This window comes from Chenopodium quinoa, unplaced genomic scaffold (assembly GCF_001683475.1).
Source record: "Chenopodium quinoa cultivar QQ74 unplaced genomic scaffold, ASM168347v1, whole genome shotgun sequence".
Classification (NCBI taxonomy): Eukaryota; Viridiplantae; Streptophyta; class Magnoliopsida; order Caryophyllales; family Amaranthaceae; genus Chenopodium; species Chenopodium quinoa.
The window spans coordinates 8,027,576-8,050,444 of NW_018742390.1; the positions used below are offsets into that span (position 1 = coordinate 8,027,576).

Genomic DNA, 22,869 nt, shown 5'->3' on the forward strand with positions numbered 1-22,869 from the left:
TGTGCATCAGCAAGCGTATCCAGTCAAAATATTGCAAGTAAATTGGGACAGAGGGAGTAGTTAGCAATAACATCGACATAGTTCCTTTAATATATACGTTTAGTCTTAATTTTATTGCTTCTTCCAAATACATTACCCTCGTAAGGAAACCATTTGAAATTCATACTACTTCTATTTCTCCACATTTTAGGTCATCCATATATGTGGCCACCATATTCAATTTTGCAAGATGATAGAAAAGCGAGATAATTCCACGTTACAAAAACCCCAATAAAAAGAAAACGAGATATTTTCCGTTGTTACTTGTTAGCTCTAAAATAAGGATGATGTAAAACCCCTAAAGCCTAAAACCCTAATCTCAACACCAACAAACAACCCTTCTTCGTTCTTCTTCAAATTATTTCATGACGTTAAAAATGGCGACTATCCAAAACCTCAATTAAACTTCACCATTATTATCTTCTTCATTGAATTTCTTCAACTTCAATGGCTGTTCAATTTCACCATAACAATGGAGCTTTCACTCTCTCTCCTCCCACCACTCTTAATGACTTCGATGAAGACAACGATGCTGGATATACTTTGTTCAGGAAGAATCCTCTTCAGCTTCAAACGTTGGAGTATTTGTACATTGGTAATTTGTTACCGTTGATTTCTGTAACTCATTTTTTGAATTTAATTTGAAATTTTCGCCAAGTATTTTGCTAATTTGTCACTCATTTCTGTTTAATTATTGCAATTTTGGTAGTTATTGTACTATAATTGATGAATTATTCCTGAATTTTTTTATAATTTTGGTTTTTGTTGGCATTCTTAGGATAATGATTATTCTAGCTTGTTCATTCAATTTTGTCTATGTTCGAGTTCTGGTAAATTGCGATAATCGTTTTTATTTTTGTTTTTTTATTGGATTTATTAGTAGTTGAGCTCTAATTTGTGGAATTAGTTATCTGTATAATCTCCAGAATTCAATTTTTTTTTTTTTTTTTAATTTAGTTGCTGTTTAGTATTTTATTCGGGAATTTCTGCTCATTTTGAATTAATTGGATGACTATTGATTGCTGTTTGAGTTGTTTATTAGTAGTTTACTGTGGAATTAGTGATTTTAAGGTGATTGTTTGGGTGATTCGTTGAACAGATGATAAAAACCCGACACAGAGTAGACTGGAGGACTATAGTTCAGCTTTAGGGTTGACTTATGAGCAGGTGAGAAGATGGTATGTTGAGCGGCGTCGAAGAGATGATCCAGATGCTGGCAAAAATATAGGAGTAAATAGGTCTGTGCAGAGCACTGCAAAGGGGAAGAGTAAAATGAAGAAAAAGAAGAATTTGTCGAGTTTAGAGCTAGGAGAGCCCGGGGATTGTACAATTAGACCAGGTCTAATTCAAGATATGTTGTATTCTTCAGATTATATATTTAAGAAGATATTCAGGAAAGATGGTCCTCCCCTTGGTGTGGAATTTGATCCTATTCCCGAAACAACATTTCAAGGCCGCAACGATATTCCAGGTTAGTGTTTGCTATTGGAAGTTACAACTATGTTATATTTAACTTTTTTTCCCTGGCATGCCTTACCAATCTTTTAGTCTTGTGAAGTATGTTTTTCGCCTGAAGGTGTCGACTTGGATAAATGTTTAGCTTTGTTTGAGGTTAATCATCTCATTTCTTTCTTTTTCTGCACCCTTTCTAGCTGTCTATGTAGTATTGTAGTGTTTTATTTTCCATATGTTGATAGTTTGATACTGAACTGAGGTGTCATGCAAGACATTTTCATTTTTAGGCATCTAATTTTTCTGTTGGGATAAATTCTTGCCATAATGAAATAAAATTTAGGAAAAATTGCCCGGAATAATCCCACCTTTGGGTCGTCCGCTGAAAATAATCCCACCTTTGGATTATTTTTAAATAATCCCACCTTTATACCCATTCCGCTACAAATGGTCCCATTTTACTTGGAACCGGTTGAGTAGGTAAATTTTTTTTTTTAAAGTAGAATTTACACGTGTCGCTCCTTGATTAGTCAAAAAAATAAAAATAAAAAAGTAGTAAAAAAAACTACCACCGCCACCTAAGCCACCCCAATTCAGCCACCACCACCAAACCTAAACCCTAGAACCACTATCCCACCCACACCTGAAACCACCAAGCTGGCCGGAATCCCACCGAGCCAAGCCAACCTAAACCCAATTACCCATTAACCCAACCCCTTAACCACATTAACCATTTAACCCAACCCCTCCTCTGTGGACGACGACGACGACGCGGCTGGAAACGGTGGAAGGGGGAGACGCGACGCGACCAGAATCTGGGGATGGGGGAAGTCGGCGCGTCGGAGCTGGGTTTAAGGGAGTTGGTGGGTTTTTCGCGGATGGAGCCTGGGTTTAAGGGCTGGTTTTCACAGGGGTAAGAGTGAGGGAGAGGATAGGTGGTTCATGGGAGGGGAAGGTAAGCCGGAGCCGCGTGAATTGGGTTGGCCGGTTGGGGGTTGGCTTGGTTTCGTGAGGATTCGAGGGTGGTTCATGTGGAGGTTTGTGAGGGAGGGAGGGGTTCGAGGGTGGTTCAAGGAAGGGGGTTCGACTGTGGTTCAGGGGAGGGGTGGCAGGGGAGACGGGCGCGTCGGGATTGGTGGCAGGGGAGGCCGGCGCGCCGGATTGGTGGCAGGGGAGGGGGAGGTGGTTTGGCTGGTGGGTGGTTTCTAAATTAATTAATTAATTGTTATTTTTAATTTTTTTTTTTAAATTTTTTTTTTTGGACTAATTGGGTGCTGACACGTGGCTAGTAACTTGCTATAACAAGTTAACTAACCGGTTGGGACCAATAAAAAAGATAGGGAGGTAAAGGTGGGATTATTAAAAAATAATCCAAAGGTGGGATTATTTTCAGCGGACGGGCAAAAGGTCGGATTATTGCGGGCAATTTTTCCTAAAATTTAAGTCTGACACATTCTTCTAGTTACTCAAATATTAATCTTTGTTTGCCTTGCTAACCTTGGAAGTTACAATTTAGAAAAGAGAATGACTATTTCTAACTATTCAGTTTGTGAGTAGATTTTTTGTTTTTCTAAATTTACTTCTGAATTCAGATGAAGAATTTTGTGAATTTTCTATAGCTGAATGTTGTTTCTAGTGGAGCTGTTACTCTTTTTGGTTTGTAGTTTGAGATTAGATTGTTTCCTGAATCCCTTTCTTGTTGTTCTTGGCATTGAAATATTGACTAAATTCCTGTTACACCTGTAGTACTTAATATGGGCCATACTATCGATGAAGAAGATAACAGTGCTCGAAGATTATATTTTGAAGCAAATATAAATTTATAAGTGATAGAAGATAGGATGGGGTAGGTGCTCTTGCTACTAAGTAAAATCTGTCAAATGCCTCAATAAATTGATATCAAAATATAGAGCCTTACTGTTAGAGTGTTCGAGATAGCACAGAGAGAAATCGACAGAAATGGCACTGAATCTTGTGGAAGACTTGTGATTCAATTCTTGTATAATGGGCAGAAGCTTGTCGAGTTTAGGATTTAGCTCTTCATTCTGTATTGTAGGCACTCAGGAAGGATAACCTATTATATGAACTTCACTCATTTCTCTTGAACTCCTTCACTCCTTTTCTGGTTTGCTGAAACCTGGCTCAGCAGGAGAGGGGGGGGGGGGGGATGAGGGCGAAGATGATCTGACAAACTTTTGCATGCTAGAGTTCATGTGACAACACTGACAACCATATACAGTGGCGGGTTCTTTATTAGTTCTATAAATAAAGTTACATCCTAGTGCTTTTGTGCTATGTGTAGTCCTCTTATTGTAGATGGGCATCTCCTCGGTGTCTCATTAGTACAACCTTTTGTCACAATCTTTGGAAAAGGAAATAAACAAGCTGATGGATCTGGGCAGCCTTTTGGTGCTGGATCACCAGTTAAACATAGGGAAAAAAATGATGTATCCAATTAGAAAGATGTGAAAGCTTAGATGACTTATAGTATCAGTATTTGTGATCCCTTATCGTAGTCAATCACTTTTAGACATATCTGGATTTCAATATTTTTTTCTTAAAGAAATAAGGAACAAAATCAACTGTAAATTTGCATCCATATTAATCTCACTGCAATTCAAGCAGTAGCTGTTGGTCTCATTCATCTATTTTTGTGATTATTCACATGCTCATTCATGTGTAGGCAATCACCAATATGCGGTTTATAAATTTTAGAGATATAGTATTAATCTTGTATTTTCATCCCTGCTTCCCCCTCAATGGTCATTCTTTTTACTTCTTGGTGTTGACCAGATAGTAGATGTTGTGAGGTTGCATGTCAAGGTGAACAAAGGGCCTTAAAAAGGAGGAAGGTAAGGGCAAAATTTAGTTTTATAGAATGAATGAAGATGGCATATTGTCTGATTTGGCATTTTTAATTTATGTTGTTTTAATTTATCCCAGGAAAAGATTATTGGGTTAAATTTGTTGTTTTGTTTGCTATTCTGTAAACAACTTGTCTGCTTTCTTTTTTTTTTAGGAAACTTGTCTACTTTCTTTGTATTCTCTAATTATTTTTTATTTGTAATTTTTTTCATGATAATAAAGAAAATACTACGTATATGTTGTCAGCAAACAGCGGTACAAGGTAAGAGGGCAAGCTTTCCTTAAATGAAAGCAATTAATCCAAATTTTTTGAGTCTTTTGAATTTACTTTTGAAAGTCCTAGGTGTCCGGTTGCTTTAGCCTAAAAGGAAGCTGAAGCTAAGTTATCCTTGCCCCTTACCAAATCACAAAATAAGGTGGTCCTTGAAATGATAAGTGAAAATTCATAAACAACATAAAGTCCTATTAAATAATTGTGCCTCTGCAGCTTTTCCTTATCCCCTTTAAATCTTAAAAGAATTTTGATCAGCTTCCTCTAAACATAATGCACTACATGACAAATTGACTACGAAGCACAGGGCATTTAATTCGTGACTTGCTTCAATTCTAGGTGACAAAGTCAGCTGTTTTAGAGGCTGAGCAATGGAATCGAATGAAAACTCCTATGAAGAAGCATGGAAAGGGGAAAGGTCTGATGTCAGACTTGCAGCTGGTGAATTATCTTGCTTCTTTTCGAGATAATGTAGGAGCATCCAAAAGAGGAAAGGTGCTGGAACAAATCAATTTTTTTGCTTGATAATTGTGTGGCTTTTATAATTGTCCCCCCCCCCCCCCCAACCTATTGACATTATTGTTCATTTCCATCATCTATTCCTTTTCATAGATGCTTGCACGTAAAAATAGTCAACCGGGAAAAACATATGGCATGGGCAAAGGGTTTATGACTGCTTCACAGCTGGTGAATCCTGATTCCAAGAGGAGACCACTGAGACGGAAACCTGCTGCTGTACGTGATATATCTAGATTTTGGATTATATTTGTTGTGCTATGCTCTTTGGTAGCTGGAAAATCACTGCTATGAGATTAGTTTAATTTTTTTAGAAAATGTTTGCTGCTTTATGTCTAATTATATGGAATATTGAGTTTTTGATTTTGCTCTATTTTACTTGAACCAGCTGAGAAGGTCAGTGAACAAAGTGCAGGAGAAGAAGAAACCTATTTTTCAACGTAGAAAGGTAAACCTGTTCAATTTTGCATGGAACGATCTAGTACTAGTATTGCCAGGAAGGACTTTAGTAACTTATCCTGGTATGTATCAGGTTGATTCTAGTCAGAAAGCCACTCAGAAGGCACGCAAAGATTGTTGCAAAATTGCTTTGGATTTAGCTAGCCATGACAAAAATCTCTGTTCATTTCCAACAAAGGCAGATGATGAAGAGCTTGAGCTGATGGAGCTCCAAGCTGGACCAAATCCACTAACGTGTGGTGCTCATTTTGCTAATGGTGGGAAGACTAAAAATAATGGCTGTTCTCTTTGCAAAGGTTTGTTGATTCTTTTTCCTAAAAAATGACAACTATTTGCTTACTCTGCCTCTTATAGAGCTTCAAAGTTCACAATTACCATTTTGTGGCGTCCCAACATGAACTTCACTTTCATTTGTTGTAAAAAATTAAAACCAATAACTTAGAGCCTGTTCATTTCATTGTGAAATATCAGTTCTTTAAAAATGAATAAGATTAAAAGAGATTATGAAAACCAAAAGTTTCCACATTTTTGTTAGTTTTCAAAGCTGACACGATTAAGCTAACTAATTTTAAGTTTATTGTTCAACATATATCAAATGACTTAGTATCCTAAAACCAAAAACTGAAAGATGGCAGAGATATCGAATGGCCTTGTAGGTATTAAATCTTGTTTCTTCCCTTCAAAATTTTCATTTAGTTTTATTCTCTGTCTTTGTATTCCCAATTATTTCGATCATGTGTCTAGTAAGTATTCCTATTCTCTGTTATAAGCTCAAGTGTGAAGCAATTTTTTGGATATTTGAGAGTTTATAAAAAACTACTATTTTCTTTCCATTACAGACTACCAATGCTTTGTTGTAAACAGGTCTTCTGCCTAAGTTCCCCCCTGAATCTGTTAGAATGAGAAAGCCGTTCCATATGCAACCTTGGAACTCTTCCTTGGAGCTTGAGAAGAAACTTTTTAAGGTATATTAATATGATTGTTTTTTTTTTTTTTTTTTTTTTTTTTTTTTTTTTTTTTGTTTTTTTTCTGAATTTAAGATATAGATCCATACATCCAACAATTAAATGAATTGATAATATTCAGAATATAATAGTCTTGTTTGTTATTAAGTGACTGTAAAGATCCTTAAAGGTATAATTTGTTTGTTTAGATATTTTTTTAGTATTTTCTATGATTCTAGGTGTTATGTTTTTAAAGTGCCAAGTGAGCTTCCCATATGTTGCTGTCTTAGTTAAGAATTTATGCATTTCCAATGCTTATAGACACTTTATGTTTACTTTGATGTTTGTTTAGTTATCCTAATGAATAAAACATTATTAAGGAATATGTTGAGATCTTTGCTGGGGTTCTGATCTTTATACTTAATTTGTTTCAGATGTCTTGAACTTTGTATTGATGAATATTATATTTGTGAACAGGCTCTTCACTTTCTGTATACTTATGCTGTAATACTAGATGTTTATCCATTTACCCTTGATGATTTTGCAAAGGCATTTCTTGATAAGGTGAGTAACTCTGTTTTCCTTGCAGCAAAATTTGACTATTACCAATTAGATTGCTCCAAATTTCTTTGACTTTTGTAGCATGTCACATCTTGCATCTCAATAATAAGTTGAGATATTAAAAAGATACAATTTTGACCCCCTCTAATTGGCTTGCAGGACTCCTCATTACTAGGGAAACTACATGTATGCCTCCTTGGACTGTTGCTGTCTGATATTCAAAATGAGATTTCTAATGGGCTTTCTATACATTCAAATAAAAATGGCATGTTTCTGAATTTTCTTCATATGGTAAGTCTAGCTTTTGGAAGGGTTGCTATTCCAGCATGATGTGAATCTGCATCATGTTTTTGTATTTTTGCTCCTCGAAAAATAGCTTAAGTAATTGTTAGTTTGTAATGTGGCAGACTGAGACACAGGATTCTGTTGTGAACTTTTGGAAGACATCTCTGAATCCTTTGACATGGACTGAAATATTGCGACAAGTCCTGATTGCTGCTGGATTTGGATCAAAAGATGGTAACCAAAGTAAAGGATGCCTTACCAAGGTTTGTGGCTTTGTGCTGTTCCCTGGCAAACAAGATGAATTTGTGTTTGTTAAGATTGAAACTTCAAGCTTGATCATATTATTCCAAGATCACAAATATTTATACAAGTCCTCTCCTTGAGCCACAAGGAAGAGATTTAGCAAATATATTCCTATTAGGAAACTAACTATCCTTTCCTAAGATAAGATAGAAAATATAGCAAATAAATATATCTTTCCTAACCATAAGATATTGTAAAGATACTATGATATCTTTCCTAATACCCCCCCTCAAGTTGGAGCACTTGGATCAAAGATGCCCAACTTGCTTAGGAGATAATCAAATTGTTGTTTACCCAAGGCCTTCGTAAAAATATCCGCAAGTTGTTCATTTGTGCGTACATGCCTTGGAGTAATTAAGCCTTGAATTGCATCCCGAACAAAATGACAATCAACTTCAATATGTTTTGTTCGTTCATGAAATACGGGGTTTTGAGCTATATGAATTGCCACTTGACTGTCACAAAATATTGGAATAGCTTGAGGATGTTGCACTCCAAGACTTAAAAGGAGACCCTTCAACCATTTCATTTCCATTGTCATGGCACACATGGAACGATACTCGGACTCACCAGAAGTGGCGACCGTGGGTTGTTTTTTGCACTTCCAAGCAATCGGGGAGTGGCCAAGAAAAACGAACCACCCCGACACAGACCGACGAGTTAACGGGCAGGCAGCCCAGTCGGCATCACACCAACCTTCCAGAGTAAGGTCACTATCCGTACGCAAGAGAATGCCATGCCCCGGGGTACTCTTCAAGTACCGTACTACCCTTAATGCTGCTTCCCAGTGAGCCTGTTGAGGGGCTTGCATAAATTGAGATAGGACATGCACTCAATACGTTAAAACTGGCCGAGTTACAGCCAAATACACAAGGCGACCAACGAGCCTGCGATAGGGCTCCGGGTCAGCAAGAATCGGCCCTTGTGCACGACCCAAGTGGTGATTTTGTTCCATAGGAGTCATGGCCGGTTTTGACCCTAAAAGACCTGTTTCCGAGATAATATCAAGAGCATATTTGCGTTGACATAGGAACAATCCAGTACTACTTCTTGCGACCTCAATGCCAAGAAAATATTTAAGAACTCCCAAATCCTTCATATGAAAACAAGTGTTCAAATAATTTTTGAACAATTTTAAAGCAGTAGAATTGTTCCCTGCAACAATTAAATCATCCACATACACAAGAACATTGAGTTGAACCGAACCCTTCGTGTAAGTGAACAAGGAATAATCCGAATATGATTGTATAAAACCATATTTCTTCAAGGCCGTAGTCAACTTGGCAAACCAACATCTAGGAGCTTGCTTGAGATATAACGATTTCCGAAGCCGACAAACAAGACCCGGCTCATCAGTTTTGGAGGGAGTTTCATGTATACTTCCTCTTCTAAATCACCATGAAGGAACGCATTGTGAACGTCCATTTGATGCAACTCCCAATTTTTCGCGGCAGCAATAGCTAGAAATGCACGAACCGTGGTCATCTTAACAACAGGGGCAAAAGTCTCATCATAATCAATGCCTTTAGTTTGATGATTACCAAAGACAACTAATCTCGCCTTCAATCGTTCAATGCTACCATCAGAGTTGTATTTTATTTTATACAACCATTGACTCCCAAGAGCCTTTTTCCCGGGAGGGAGCTTCTCCAAAGTCCATGTGCCATTGGTTTCTAAGGCACGCATCTCTTCTTTCATGGCCATCTGCCAACCATGATCTTGCATTGCTTCTTTGAAGGATCTCGGTTCCTTCCCACCTGTAATAGCTGCAACAAAATTTCGGTGTTTTACAGAAAACTTATCACAACTAACATAATGTGCTATAGGATACGACATACCTGAGGGAGGAGTAGCAATTGGGTTGAGTGATGCTTCGGATGAACTATTTTTTGCAACTTGAGTATGAGTGACAAAATCCAGGTACTTTGGGTTCGGGAATTTTGGTCGATGCCCACGCCCCATTAAGTCGGGTGCCGTGGGGTCTTCACCATGAGCTGCCCGAGCTGCAGTCGGGGCAGTGACAGGGTCGGAGTGGGCAGCAGCTGTGGCCGTGGTGCTGGGCGTTGCTGCCTGCGTGGCAGAGGTAGGGGCAGCCACGGACTGCTGTTGTGGCAGGTCCTCGACACTGTCAAACCAAGGAGGGACATCCTCTATATTTATTGTTGCATTAAAACCATCCGTGGCTATGTCTATATTAGTATATTCGGCATCCAAGTAAGGGTACACATCCTCAAAAAAACGTACATCACGCGACACAAAAAATTCCTTTTTATCAAGATCAAATAAATACCAACCCTTCTTCCCAAAAGGGTACCCAACAAAGATGCATTTACGACTACGGCTCGCAAATTTATCACCTTTAGCCTGTTGATTATGAGCAAAACACAAAGACCCAAAAACACGTAGTTCACTAAAAAGAGGAGGGGAGCCAAACAACATCTCATAAGGTGTTTTATTCCCTAAGAGGATAGAAGGTGTTCGATTAATAACATGAGCCGCAGCAAGAGCACATTCCCCCAAAAAATAAATTGGTAACCCCCCCGAAAACGAAGGGCACGAGCAACATTGAGAATGTGTTGGTGTTTTCTCTCTACCCTCCCATTCTGTTGAGGAGTTCCTACACAAGAGGTTTGAAACAATATACCTTGGCCAAGGAAATAATTTTTCAAACAAAAAAATTCGATACCATTATCACTTCTCACAATTTTGATTTTCTGGGAAAATTGCCTATCAACCATAGCAATAAAAGACATAAATATCTTAAAGACTTCAGTTTTATCAACCAATAGATATATCCATACGGCACGAGAATAATCATCTACTAAAGTCAAAAAATAATGTGCACCACAAGATGAAGGTTCAGCATAAGGACCCCAAAGATCACAATGTACAATTTCAAAAATACGGGAAGCTTTATTATCACTTAAAGGAAATTTGTCTCTAGTGTGTTTAGAACGATGACACACTTCACAATTTTTATTTAAATGACCACTAAAATTGCTAAGAAAAGGTAGTAACTTTACAACTTTTTCGGATGGATGTCCCAACCGTTTATGCCAAAGTTTCAATGTATCTTCAACCGAAATAGCCGCAATAGATGCATCTTCTCGAAGATAATATAGTCCATCCTTGAGATCACCCGTTCCAATCACCTCCCTCGTGCGTTGGTCCTGTATAATACACATGTGAGAGTTAGTTATGACTTCACAATTATTAGTAGAACATAATTGTGAAACCAAAATCAAGTTACAATTTAATTTAGGAACATAAAGCACATTGGGAAGAATAATTTTGTCTGTTATTTTTACAACGCCTTCTTTCATAGCAATCACATTATTGCCATCCGGAAGTCCAACATTGCAAGAAAGGACATCATGAACGTCCGATAGACAAGAAAAATCACCGGTCACATGATGAGAACATTCGGTGTCAATAATCCACTTACCATTCACACGGTGAGATGGAGGTGGAGAGTTACCCATAACAGCCATCACGGCTTGCCATTGCTCGGGGGTAAGATGCGGCATTGCAGTAGCTGAGGCCGAATTATTTTGGGGTGGAGGTGCAGCCGTAGGTGTTGCATTGGCCTTGATAGGCGCACCTCTGCCACGGCCCGCTCCGCGGGAATTATCCTTCGACCCGTATTTTTCAACATACCACGAGGGAACACCATGCTTATCAAAGCATGTGGTATCATCATGCCCTTTCTTGTGGCAATGTTGGCAGCCCTCCTCTCTGCTCGTGAGAGATGCGGCTTGGAATTATTTTCCATCCGCACCGCAAACCCAGCCACCTCCGGGGTTTCTTCTTTGAGGTTAGCAATGTCGCGGACTCGTTCTTCCTGAGCAATTGTTTGAAAAGCTCGATTCAAGGAGGCAGGGGATCGTGAGATAATAAGGTGGATCGAAGAGCAGCATAGTAGTCCGAACATAGACCGAGCAAAAATTGCTGAAGGCGATCTCCTTCACGACGATTTGCGTGTTGTTTTCCAACATCACACGTACATTTCCCACACTTACAATTGATGAGGGGCTCGTGCTTGTCTAGTTCATCCCAAAGGACTGACAGCTTGCTAAAGTATACGGCTACAGGCATGGTTTTAGTTTGTTCACACCGAGAAATTTCGGATTTAATTTGCTGAATTCTAGCGTTCATGTAGATCATCCCAAAGCTTCTTTGCATTGTCATAGTTTGAAAGCATAGACCTAACCTCAGGGTCAATTGTGTTCATAAGCCACCAGGCATACAATGTATCGTCACCCAATCGTCCTTCGTACACGGGGGTGCGTAGCTCGTAATAGTACCATCAAGGAAGCCGAACTTCCTCCTCGAAGATAAAGCAATAAAGATCGCATGAGACCGGTCATTAAAATTGTTCAGTTTTAAGCGTTGAGAGGTAATAAAATCGCCAGGGCGATCTTGAGGGCCAAGGTAGAAGGGAGAGTTAGATTCAATTTTTAATGGGGGTGGTGGCGGTGGTGTGTCGTCACCAGGCATGGTGGCCGATTAAAAAAAAAAACTTTCAATGTTTATTATTGAAGCAACCTTAGCTCCGATACCATGTTAAGATTGAAACTTCAAGCTTGATCATATTATTCCAAGATCACAAATATTTATACAAGTCCTCTCCTTGAGCCAAGGAAGAGATTTAGCAAATATATTCCTATTAGTAAACTAACTATGCTTTCCTAAGATAAGATAGAAAATATAGCAAATAAATATATCTTTCCTAACCATAAGATATTGTAAAGATACTATGATATCTTTCCTAATAGTGTTGCTCTAATTCGTTATTGCTATGTCTTTAGTGTTGAAATAATGCATATTATTAGTTTAGGCTGTTGTTATCTTCCCCATTTTATCAGATTGGCCCAATTATTATATGAGGCTAGAAATGTTGAGGCAGTTTTCTTGGTATTTTTGCTAGCATTTAGGCTCTGGCTACAAGTGAGTGATCTAGAACTGAGGGGGCGTTTGGTTCGCAAACTGGTATGGGGTTGGAATCAGGAATGAAACCATAGTGGTATGGGTTTGGAACTTGATTCTTAATACCATATGTTTGGTATGCTTATGGAATGCATTTTTTTTTTTCTTTTATTTGATACCTAAAAGTATGGGAATGAGCCAAACCCACCTCCCCCCAAGGTTTCTAAACCCCATACCTTGGGGGTTTGAGGTATGTGTTTGAAACTCTTAAAATCATAAAACAAACATAAGGTATGGGTTTAAACCATTCTAAACCCATACCTTATACCTTAATTATATGAACCAAACACCCCCTGAAAAGGATAATTAAATCTAACTATCTCTTCTACCAGATAGTTTTTGAATCCACTTTACTAATTGCTCTTCAACTACAAAGTGATGCTGATGTTGTATATCATTTATTCTGCTTAGCATAAGTCTTGCATAGCCTAAGGGCTCTAAGCTGTGTAGTCACTATCTATTTGTTTCTCAAGGTTTGATTTCCAGGAGTTGTGGCTCAGATGTATGTGTTTATCAAATGTCATATCTCTTTTTTTATACTATACAAGCATCTATGCTTTCATGAACTGATGTTTTTGGATATATATGTCTTTTTTATTTTTTTTCCCAGGAAACAGATTGTATGGCCAAGTACGGATTGCAGCCTGATACATTAAAGGGAAAACTTTTTAGCATTTTGTTTGAGCAAGGGAACAGTGGAATGAAGGTCACTGAGTTGGCAAAATCTTCACAGGTGTGTCTATGAGTTTTAGTGTATACCAGTCTTCATCTGTCTGATGTGATTGCAAACATGTGTCACTTTGTAGTGACATAATACTGAATTATGACATTTTGGTTTTGTCTTGTAGATTGCGGACTTGAATCTGGGGAAAACAGATGATGAACTTGAAGATTCAATTTGCTCAATTTTGGCTAGTGATATAACATTATTTGAAAAAATATCGTCTTCCACATATCGTCTACGTTTAGCATCAATCATGAAGAAAGATGAAGATGCTCTGTCGGATAACGAAGATTGTGGAAGCATTGATGATGAATCCAGGCTTTCCAATTCTCTTAGTAATAATGCAGACTGTGACTCTGGAATATCTTCTTCAAGGCCTAATATGGGTCATCTGTCTCCTGAAAGTAATCCTTTGAATCTTTCCTCTGTAATTGACGAAAGTCATCCTGGGGAGTCCTGGCTGTTAGGTCTCATGGAGGGAGAATATTCGGACCTAAGCATTGAGGAAAAGCTGAATGCCTTACTAGCTCTTATTGATCTTGTAAGGGCTGGATCTAGCTTTAGGATGGAGGTATGTTATAATGACTTTGATTTTTTTTTTTTTGAAAACATAATGACTTTGATTTTGATCATAACTTCAATCTTCATTGTTTCATTTTTTCCATGCCTTTTGTTAGTTTGTTTCCTTTGAAAGGCCTACAGTCATAAACAAGCTGTCTCCCTAGCTTCCTCCCAAACAAAGTACTACTACTTTCATTATATGTTATGTGTTCCAACTTTAAATGCAACTTAACATACTGAAATTTCATCTTATATGGCTCTCTTTGGCCATTAGTGGTTAGCTGCTGATAGCCTTTTTATAGTAGCTGGTATGACTTAATTGATTGTATTAGCTGTTTTGCTTATTTGTAAGTAAAGTATTTCGTTAAAGCCTGATATGTTTAAGTTTTGTACTAATATGAAGACGTGCTCACAATTCCTTCATTGTAAGGATGGAGGGGGATTTTTGCTTTGCATGAAGAGTATTGGATAATCCCATGTACTGTTATGGATCTGTTGCAATTGTTTTGTGGGTTATGGTGGCCAAAGAGAAGATATTTTGGCAAAATGCTTTTATGGAGGTTCTGTGGTGCTTGTGTTTATAATAGCAAATGCTAGGAGAACCACTTTGAGTGATGATGTACTGTATAATAGGATTACTTAATTAGCTATTTTTGTGGGCTAAGGCAGCTGGGGAATTTAAGAATTACTCAATGGGGAATACTCAACGAATATGGGCGAATGTATGATCTGTTTTTTTACTGTTATGAGGACAATTTATCCTCTGCAGTCTGCACTTACTGCTGCTCATTTATAAAATTACTCCCATTATAAAAAAGAGGCAATCGCCATTAGCTGATAGAATTCCCTTACAAATAAGGATTTTGCATGATTGGTTATTGAAGTTTTGAGAACTCATGATAAAAAAGTGTAAATTTGAAGAACTTTTGGATAGAATATTTATTTCCCCTTTTCGTAAGCTTTTCAAAATCGGATGTTTAGGCCCAAAAAACTCTTCCGAACCTCACTTTACCAAACACTAACATTAGAGGTTTTGACCGGTTAAACATCTAGATGGGTCAAAAGCTTTCGTTTGCGCAAGCCTCTCTGTGCAAAATGCCCCCACTGATTGGTGTTTCTTGACATCTATGTTTCATGAGTTTGAAAAATTTGCCTGGCTAAATCCCTTTCTAAGGTATGTCGTTTCAAGAAGATAGAAATTATTTGTAGTTGACTTCAGAACTTTCATTTTACGTATTCTAAAACATGGATGGTAGGAGTACCTTCTATCTCTACCAGTCTATAGGAGTATAGGCTCACTGAGGTGCAAGGCGACATAGGCCATGCGCCTTATCTATTCGTCATTGTTGGTGAGGCACACCATAGATGCACCGCACAGTGGTGCACAGCTTGAGTCACACCGCTTAATATTTTAGAATATCTTTTGCTTTTTATTAAATGTGCCTCATTTGAATTAGGTGGACAGTTGCATTTACGCGCCTTGAGCCTTTTCATATATTGATCCCTACTTGTTTTCACTTTTTCAAAAGTGGTCAACATCTTGATATGACACTCAAAACTTCTTAAATATGCAAATTTTGATTTAAAAAAATTATTTATTTTTGTTTTCAACCTACCATTATGAAAGAACCAATTCTTTTTGAGACTATGAGGTAGAAGTTTTTAATTAGGACTATTAGGTGTTAGAAACAATTCTTAAATTGAAAAATTTCACTTATTGATAATAGTAACTTTTTGCTTTAATTGCATATGTATTTCTCTCTGCTTTTGTCACTGCCAGCTGTGTTTTTTAGTTTCCCTTTCTCTTAATTTGTAGTCTTGTTTAGAGAAGGTTTCACCTGGTAGATAGCTGTGACATATATATATAATATTTAAGAATAAAATGATTGCATTAGTTTGGAAATGTTCACAATTTGTATCTTACATTGTGTAGACTTGGATTGCTCATACTTTTAAGAATTGTATTATAGTGCTTGTGTTGTGCCAGAATGGTATAGAATGCTACAAGTTTATGATGGTGTCAATCTATGAAATTTGCTATCCATGAAATTTGCATGTCTTTACAAAAGGCCTGATTTTGCTTAATGGTTAAACACTGGTGTTGTTATATGAATGGTTTGTATTTTGGTTGGCTCCTGATTCCTCTTCAATTCATTGATTTAAATATTGGTCACTCATTAAGTTCCCAACCTTATTTAATTCCGAAAGAAGACCAGCAATCAATCCCCTACTATGCTTGCAGTTCTGACCCCCTAGGTGATATAGGTAACTAGTTCCTCAGGAGAATAAGCTGACATGATTACTTTATGTTTCTTGGCTATTTTCTAAAGTTTATTTATTTGTCTATACTAAATCTGTGGGTTCTTTGTAGGATCCATCGGCAGTACTTGCAGAATGTGTTCCAAGGATTTATCAGCATGGATCTGGAGGAAAAATTAAGCGACCTACAGTAAAGCGACCTAGCTTGCTTTCCTCATCCTTTGGCGATGTTACAGATAGCGGGCGTCTGTCTTCAGATATTTGTGCTGTTGATTCATCAGTGGTGTTATCAATTGTTTGCAAAGAACATAGATATTCTAGCATGAAAAAAGGCCTCAATAGTGTAGGAAATGGAGATGCTCTACATCCAATTCAAACAATTTTTTTGGGTTCTGATCGCCGGTATAACAGATACTGGCTCTTCTTGGGTCCTTGTGATGCTGATGATCCTGGACATAAACAAATCTATGTCGAATCTTCTGAAGATGGTCAGTGGCAAGTGATTGATAGTGAAGAGGTGACATTTAATATTTCTATTTTCCGTATTAAGTTCCATCTCTTCTTTCCTTTTTTATTTTATCTTATGCATTGAATGTTTTTCTACTGAATTTGGTTGCAGGCTCTATATGGCTTGTTGGCTTCTTTGAATGGTCAAGGTAGGAGAGAGGCAGTCCTGTTGGCATCATTGGAAATGCGTATGGCATTTCTTGTTGAAGAAATGACGAGCAGGATACCAGCTGATTTCAATGTCAGCCAATCAACACAATCTGGTCTCTGTGAAATAGATAGGACCATTGAAGATAGCTTGTCACCCATATCTGAAATAGATAACCATTCATTGGGTGAGACTTCATTTAATGCTGTTACATCATCTGGTGCTGCACCTTTCATATTTGAGAAAAAGGTAGAAGAGGAAAAAAAGAAATATGAACGCCTTCAAGCTTATGACTCGTGGATATGGAACAACTTTTACTCCAATCTTCATGCAGTTAGATGTGGGAAGCGGTCATTTTTTGATTCATGGACAAGATGTGGAAGTTGTAATGATCTGTATTGGCGAGATGAGAGGCACTGTAAGGCATGCCATGCAACATTTGAGCTTGACTTTGATCTTGAAGAAAAGTATGCCGTCCATGTGGCTAAATGTCATGTCCGTGAAGATGCTGATATCTTCCCAATGCATAAAGTTTTACCATCCAAGCTACAGGCTCTCAAAGCTGCAATCCATGTGATTGAGGTGCGTTTATTGCTATCCAAACTTATTAAGTGACCTTGGGTGTTTGGTCAACATATTATTTGACTATCTTGAATTCCCTGGTTGAACCAAACAAAAATAATAATATTGGAAATAGTATTCCTGTTCTTGATTTCTTTTCCTTGCATGAACCAAACAGTCTATTGTATTATTTACTGTTTTGTGTCTAGATTATTTGGTTAAAGAAATAATAGGCTTCTGTGATCAGCTTGACATTCAAGCTTCTTTGTTGAAGAGGGTAGGCTTTTGGCTTCTATGGGCTAGTGATCGTGGATATCCCTGTTATGCACTTTCGGATGTAACATGTGATTAGTGCTCCTGATTTCTCCCATCTCTTTGCTTGATTTGTTAGAATCTTGCTCCACCTTTGTAAAACATATAATTTTATTTAGATAAGCTTTTGCGGTAGACCGGACTCACCGTGAGTCCAATATATCGGGCAATAGTATTTAAATGGGAAATTCTCAATGGTAACCCCCAACTTGTGTAACACTGAAATGTTGACCTCCTTTTTTTTTTTTTTTTTTTTTTTTTATTTTTTTTATTTCACAAAATGACCTCAATTAAAAAATTTATCCCAATTATAACCTTATTTCATTAATTGTTTAATTAAAATTAACCATAGTTAAGGTTTTTTCAAAAAAATAAAAATAAACCCTTTAAAAAAATAATAACCACCAACCAGCCACCCACAGCATCACCTCCACCAGTCAGCCCATCCATTCCCCCTCCCCCTTCACTGCCGGCGATCAGCACAGATTCCCCGCCGGCGCCCACCCCCAACCGCCAGCAACCCTAAACCGACCCTAGCCCCTACCCCGACTCTTTCTCCCAGCCCCTACCCTTTCTTCCACCTCGAGCGCCGCCTGAAACTCACATCCCCAACCCCATCGCCTAGTTGCCTGAAACCCATAAGTCCATAACCCATCACCAACCCCCTCGCCTGAAACCCGTAACCCATCCCTCAGCCCTTGCCCGACCCGAATGTCGTAACCCATCCCCCACCACCTCGCCTGAATCCCGTAATCTATCCCCCACCATCTTGCTTGAAACGAAGCAGTAATCAAGGTCGGGGGTTCTGGGCGCACGGTGGTTAAGGTCGGAGGGTTCTTGGCGCACGATGGTCAAGGTCGAAGGGTTCGGGGCGCGCGGTTGTCGGGGTTTGGATTAGGGTCAGGGGGTGAAGGTGAGGGTGGAAGTTGTTGAGGTGTTGACTGGGTTGGTTGGTGGTGGACCGGTGGTTTTTTATTTTTTATTTTTAATATTAGTATTTCATTAAAAAAAATAAAAAAATAACCATAGTTAATTTTAACTAACCTATTTATTAAAATAAGATTACTTGTGAGAATAAATTTTTAATTGAGGTCATTTTGTATAATAAAAAATAAAGAGGGTTACCATTTCAGTGTTACACAAGTTGGGGGTTACCATTGAGAATTTTCCTATTTTAATATATGACATTAATATTCTAATATCTGACAATTATATTCAAATATATGATATTAATAATCAAATATCTAACATTAATAATCTAATGTCAGATATTAGATTATTAATGTTAGATATTTGAAATCAATGTCATATACTTCCTCCGTTTCAATTTACTTGACCTATAGTCCTATGGCACGCAATTTAAGGAGTTAATTAAAGAAGACAAATGATATTTTTTATACAAAAAATTAAAACCACCAACAAAAGGGATGAATTGGGGTTTCATGGTATTAATTTTGTTTATTTATCTTATGTTAATCTTCTTTAATCTCTTCCTTAAATTGCGTGCCAAAGGGCTATAGGTCAAGTAAATAGAAACGGAGGAAGTATTAGAATATTATTGTCAGTTATATTGGATTCACTGTGAGTCCGACTCACCCAAATTTTTTTCTTTTATTTAACAGAGTATACATTTATAATGACTTATCTGTTTAGTTGTGACAAATAAGCCCTTGGGAAGATGTTTAAATTTCTTTTATGGTTCTGAACTAACATTTGTCTTACAGTTGTTTATGCCAGAAGGTGTGCTGATTGGGGCATGGAAAAAATCTGCTTACAAGCTTTGGGTCAGGCGTCTCAGACGCACCTCTTCATTACATGAGCTTTTACAGGTATGCAATATATATCTGGTCTATTGCTTCCTCGTTTTCTCTTCACTTTATATCATTTTTGTTGGTGCTATTTTATATCTATGTATATTTTTTCCCACTGATTGTTTCCCTGCTTACTGCATAATAGGTTCTTGGTGATTTTGTTGGTTCCCTTAATGTGGATTGGGTGCTGCAATGCAATGCCATACACAAATGTGAGTCTACAGTTGAAGATTTTGTCACGCACTTTCAAAATATGCCCCAAACTTCATCTGCTGTTGCACTATGGCTGGTGAAATTGGATGCCTTTATTGCTTTGCAGTTGGATGAGAGAGTAGTTGGAACTGCTTAAGGTATGCAAGCTATAATTATTTTATTTTTCTCATTTTTTTCTACCCTTTGCTAAGCTCAATTGATACTGTGGTCTTCTAGATGGATGTGCTTCACATAAAGCTTCTCGGTCTCCAAGGCTTTCAGTTGTGGCCATGCATTACATATTTACATTAGATTAGATGTTTGTATTCGGATATAGAAAGTGATTAGATTACATGTATATATCAGCTTCTTGGCCTAAATTTTTGTATTTAGCTTTAAAAAGTGATTAGATTAGATGTTCTCACTAATATTTTGTTAAAGGATGATCCAAATTTGTCCAACCACTCATACAACTAGGATTTAGGAGTATTGAGTGATTGTGGTATATTCTACAGGTAAGCTATTATACAAGTGCTGTTATATGGTTAGTGAGTTGAGCATTTGAGAAGGATCATATTAGGAAGCTGAATGTAATAAAGATGCTTATGTCTAGATGGATGTGCTGGAATACCTTGAGGGATATATTTAGAAATTAAGATGTTTTGAAGGAGAGTTGGCTAGTTGGGATTTTGTAATTATCAAGGAGTGAAGAATTTTTTGTGGAAATTGGGTTTACAAGAGCATAGAGCACTTGATATGAAGAGCTGGAGAGAGAAAAATCATTGTTGACAACGACTCGAGATAAAAACTGTTTAATTAGTCGACCTCGTGAGATTGGGATTAAGGGTTCGTGATAATGAGTTGCCTTCCACTGCCATATGCATCCGCAGCAACAGCCTTCTCAGAGGCCCTGGCCTGGCCCTGGTTTTTTGGTATATACCCAGGAAATTAGCGAAGCTCATCTGTAGCTCGATTTAAACTTGATTTTCCACTGATGCAACACTATTTGATCTACACTCTCTCCCTCCCGAGTTGGGGTTGGGCAAAAGGTCCATGGTGTGTAGGCATAGGGGGAGTTACTTGAAAATTTGAAATCAGTGCTATAGTTTAATAACTTTATTTTGTAATATAAGGCTAGTGAGTTGTGACTGGTGGTTGCAAATTTTCATTTATGCCTGATGCCTTGGAGCATTGCTCTCTTAATCTGTGTACAGCACAGGGCAAAAGATAGTGATAAAGGTTTGAATTGTTATCAGAAAATACCCTAAATGAGGCCTCAGTTCTGGTAATTTTCCCTATGTTAAATGATTTCAAGTTATTTTGCTGTTTAATTTAACATGAAAATTAATAATTGATATTTATTTCAATTTTCAGTATTTCCATATTCATAGAATTTGTCCATTTAGTAGGAGGGAACTTAAAAAAAAAAAAAAGGAAGAATAATTTATTAGATAACCATGTGGTTACGTTACATTTGACATTTGATTGTGTGAAAATGTTTAAAGGGGTTGCTTTAAAAGGATATTAATATCGAAGGGTGAATGTTACTCTTGCATTTGGAGGACAAGGGGTGTTTTTCTGCTAATAATCCTAGAAAAATTTGAGAGCATGTTTGGCTAGGACCAAGGCGCCTAAAATATGAGTGATTTATATGAAAGTTGCCAATTGCCATTGTAAAACAAATATTAAATTGGCAAAGGTCGATGAAAAGATGCTAGTTGTTGATTAAGTTGACCAGCTGTTAAGCTAGTTGATGAATTGGTCTATAGGAAGAATTTTGCAAACTACGCTGTTTAATTAGCTGAAAAACTGTTGTCAATATGGGGAGTCTATAAGCTGCCGTATTGAGAAAAGCAGTTAGATGCTTATAGGAATTTTGTGAGAAGCTTGCTCAGAGTTTAAGATCCTCTCTCATAACAACCAGTTCTGACTTACTGAAGTAGAAAATGTTGTTTGATGAACTTTATGAGCCTCTCTCTACAAGCTACTGATTTTTGAAATGACTCGCTAAAGACGTCAGGATGTAATGATCCCTGATAATTGCATAGACTTATCCAGTGCTGCATGATATGCCATTGTCTTTCAACTTTCTTTTGGTGTCTGATGCTTTTGTTTATTTATATATACTTGAGCCATATTGAATTGCCTATTCCAGGCCAGTAGTTAGCCCCAGTTGCGGTTTCAGCTGATGACGACTGAGATATGCACCACTGAGCCGGTAGAAGCTTTAATTGTTCACTTTACAAGTGGCACTCAGACCCAGAAAAGGCTATGATCTCTACGAGAGAACCCTTTTGGATAACAGCTCGGAGGCTTGGAAAGTTCAAATGAGAATGGCTGGGAATCTTGTACAGAACTAACAGAAGTGATGCAGGTGCTCATTCTTATTATTTTGAATATCTTGGGCAGGTTGGCTAAAGAGATAGTGTACAGTTAGAACTTTAGAAACTTGTGGCAATGGTGCTATGCCACCATTTCTCTTGTTTAAATTGTTTATAGGCATTAGAAAGCAAGCATCTATACCCATGAAAATCCTGTAGAACGGTGCTGTAAAGCATACCAAAATTTTGAGTAGAGTATCATATTGTTCAGTACTAAAGAGTTCATTATACGTATAAATTAATAAATGCGAAGATAATGCTGATTTGGGCAATGAAGACATGGTAGGGAGTACAATTCGTTTCATAATCCTATTATAGTCCCGGATGTAATACGAAAGTATGTGATTATATACAATCTGTGGTTTGTGGAGGATGGTATACCTGTTCCAAACAAAAAGACGGGAAGAACATATTATAGAAATATAAAGAACATAAAGCCAAATTGAAAAGAATATATTGTTAAAAAACATATTGTAGAATTATGTTTTTTAAGTTACTTTCTTTTAAAACACCAAGTCAGACTTTCTCTCTCTAAACCATCACCGCTTCCTCCACCGCCTTTCCCCCTTCACAGTTTGCTCGCCGGCGACCGACGTTTCTTCTCCTAGTTGATGTCGGTGAGAGCTGACATCTGTGACTTCTTTTCCGCTCTGGTTTACGCTGACGAGGGAGAACGAACAGAAGAATCACGTTTGCTTGGTTGTTTTAGTCCCCTGCTTCCTTTCTAGGGGT

General features: G+C 37.7%; 1 protein-coding gene across 2 annotated transcripts; it reads left to right on the forward strand.

Moving 5' to 3' along the window:
* The first annotated feature begins 267 nt into the window (after window positions 1–267).
* On the forward strand, window positions 268–22,409 carry LOC110700706 (homeobox-DDT domain protein RLT3-like). 2 transcript variants are annotated; one of them, XM_021878299.1, is made up of 18 exons: window positions 268–634; window positions 1,139–1,510; window positions 4,285–4,343; window positions 4,967–5,122; window positions 5,240–5,362; window positions 5,532–5,591; window positions 5,676–5,898; window positions 6,467–6,567; window positions 7,024–7,110; window positions 7,267–7,398; window positions 7,500–7,655; window positions 13,292–13,414; window positions 13,530–13,976; window positions 16,338–16,742; window positions 16,845–17,462; window positions 19,478–19,582; window positions 19,710–19,914; window positions 21,912–22,409. In XM_021878299.1, exons 1-17 carry the CDS (start codon window positions 487–489, stop codon window positions 19,911–19,913), a joined length of 3,519 nt encoding a protein of 1,172 aa, XP_021733991.1. In that variant the 5' UTR covers window positions 268–486; the 3' UTR covers window position 19,914; window positions 21,912–22,409. The 2 variants fall into 2 exon arrangements, with proteins under 2 accessions (XP_021733991.1, XP_021733997.1); XM_021878305.1 differs by having other exon boundaries at window positions 7,515–7,655.
* The last annotated feature ends 460 nt before the right edge of the window (window positions 22,410–22,869 follow it).